The sequence below is a fragment of the Drosophila guanche genome, unplaced genomic scaffold (assembly GCF_900245975.1).
Source record: "Drosophila guanche unplaced genomic scaffold, DGUA_6, whole genome shotgun sequence".
Lineage (NCBI taxonomy): Eukaryota > Metazoa > Arthropoda > Insecta > Diptera > Drosophilidae > Drosophila > Drosophila guanche.
The window spans coordinates 1,498,053-1,500,545 of NW_022995756.1; the positions used below are offsets into that span (position 1 = coordinate 1,498,053).

Sequence of the window (2,493 nt, forward strand, 5' to 3'; positions counted from 1 at the left end):
TGCAAATATAATTATTTAGTTGTGGGAGAGGCCAAAGGACGAATGGTTAGAAATTCACCCCTGCATCGGTGCAACGCTGCTCCCTCAATATTCCAAATGGGAACTAAAAAAAGAATAAAGCCCAGTGAAAACATTATGCGAAAAATAAATAATTATAATTAATTAATTATAAAAAATAAAAACATTAAATTATTTGTTTAAAACACAACCGTGGGCCAATACTGTAACACTTGGCTTCTTTCACATTTTATATTACCATATTTCTTAAAATTAAAACTTTTAAAACACATATAAACACACAAATAAGTCACCAACAAAACAAGACCAAGATCTTGAGGCTGTGGCAAATAGAAGAGAGATACTAGTGAGAATATTGAACTATTCATCCATATTCCATAATTAGCAGTTCATTCTTAATTTACCATATATTGCTATAGTCAAATATTAATATATCTTATTTTATCATTATCATTGTTCTCATTAGCTGTTCAAACTCCCTTCGCAAAGGAAAAGAGCTTTCAAATTCCCTTAACAAAGCAAGGGAGCTTTCATGGTGTGAAATTTGTACCAAAAACTAAGGTGTCGAAAACAGGTAAATACGTCACAAAAATTCCAGTGGTGCCAGGGAAATTACACGGCGATTTTCATCCCCCGTGATGGAAATTCTCCTAGGAAATCCTCTCCTGTGTCTAAACGGTCAGGGAAGAGGGCAAGATATTCTCTCCTCTCTCTCCTCATTTTTGCGTCTCAATTTGAGCACAGAAATCCCACAGAAATATACCAAAAATATTATACGTTCACACTTCCATATACCGCAAAGATTCTATATATCGATATATATTCAAATTGATATTTTCGATATTCTGTGAATACTTTGAAATGATTAATTAAATCATTTAAATAAGGAATATAACCAAGTGAGACGTGACTGGAGAAGCCATGTGGAAGTGAAGTGCCCGAGCAGAGGCCACCCAGCAGACGGAAGAGCGGCGCGGCGCGCCGGAAGAAATTCTCTGCCGCCCCAGACCCCCCTGTAATAAAAATCGATTTTTCACTGCCTGCTAGGGTGGTTGGGGGAAACCACAGGATTGCTGGACTGCCGGTCCTCATAACTGAATATTTCAAACGATTGCAGGAAAAAGCCGAGAAATGACGGAAAATCTGGAGCTGCACCAGTTCCAGGAGGGCACCCACACGTTGGAAGTGTCGAATCGCTGGCTGGAGCGTCTGAAGACGCGCGTCAACTGTCCATATTTGGGAATCATCCTGGCCACGCTGTCCTCCCTGTTCTTTTCGCTGTGCTCGGTGATCGTCAAGGGACTGGTGGACGTCAATCCCATGGAGTTGGCAGCATTCCGCTTCGTGGGAGTTTTGCTGCCGACCATTCCCATTCTGATATACACCCGCCAGCCAGTGTTTCCGGAGGGGACACGTGTCATCCTGCTGATGCGCTGCTTCATGGGCACCACCGGCTTGATGCTCAGCTTCTACGCCTTCCGTCACATGCCGCTGGCCGATGCCAGCGTCATCATCTTCTCCACGCCCGTCTTCGTGGCCATCTTCGCACGCGCCTTCCTCAAGGAGCCTTGCACCATGTTCAATGTGATCACCATCAACATAACGCTGGTCGGCGTCGTCCTCATCACACGGCCGCCCTTTGTGTTTGGCGACACGTCACCTCCGCTGGATGGGACGCAGCTAACTGGCAGGCCATACGACATCTGGGGCCCAGTGGCAGCCTTCTCGTCCACGCTCTTTGGGGCCAATGTCTACATCCTGCTGCGGGCCCTCAAGAACCTGCACTTCTCCGTGATCATGACCAACTTCGGAGCCACTGCCCTCGTGTACACCCTGATAGTGTCCGCCTCCATCGGTGCCGTGTGCTGGCCCAGCTGCGGCCGAGACCGCTGGCTGGTCGTCGTTCTCGGCGTCTTCAGCTTCCTCGGCCAAATATTGCTCACTCTCTCGCTGCAGATCGAGCAGGCAGGACCAGTGGCAATCGCCCGATGTGTCGACATCGTGTTCGCCTTCATCTGGCAGATGATCTTCTTTGGCGAGACGCCCAATGGATACTCGATGTTCGGAGCCCTCATGGTGATCAGCTCCGTCATTCTCACGGCGCTCAAGAAGTGGGCCATGACCCTGCCGCGGGAGTCATCACTCCGCAAGCGGCTGCGTCTCATCCTAATGGAATAGACAGAGGCAGGACACGCCCCCTGGTTTCTCCCGATCTGTAATCTGTAGTCACATCGTTCACTTGTGCATCGCGTCGTAGTAATAATTAATCAAATAAGAGGGAGCGTGCGGAAAGGAGCGGACTGGAATGCTCCCTCCCACCCGTATAGCATATCCAACAATCTCCCAGGCTCAGAACAGTTTACAGTTTATTCGAATAGCAGTATCGTATCCGCAGGCAGTCAGTTGTCTGAGTTGTGAGGAGGTGCGTTGCTCGTGATACCCATTTGTTTCCACATTGAAATACTCGATAGTGTG

General features: G+C 47.5%; 1 protein-coding gene across 1 annotated transcript; it reads left to right on the forward strand.

Annotated features, from left to right (window-relative positions):
- The first annotated feature begins 853 nt into the window (after positions 1–853).
- Positions 854–2,377, forward strand: LOC117590189 (solute carrier family 35 member G1). Its single transcript, XM_034282612.1, has 2 exons — positions 854–1,033; positions 1,136–2,377. Exon 2 carries the CDS (start codon positions 1,150–1,152, stop codon positions 2,194–2,196), a length of 1,047 nt encoding a protein of 348 aa, XP_034138503.1. The 5' UTR covers positions 854–1,033; positions 1,136–1,149; the 3' UTR covers positions 2,197–2,377.
- Positions 2,378–2,493: the final 116 nt, after the last annotated feature.

Coding starts and splice junctions, on each gene's coding strand:
- LOC117590189 (XM_034282612.1), top strand. CDS start 1,150: ATGACGGAAAATCTGGAGCTGCACCAGTTCCAGGAGGGCACCCACACG.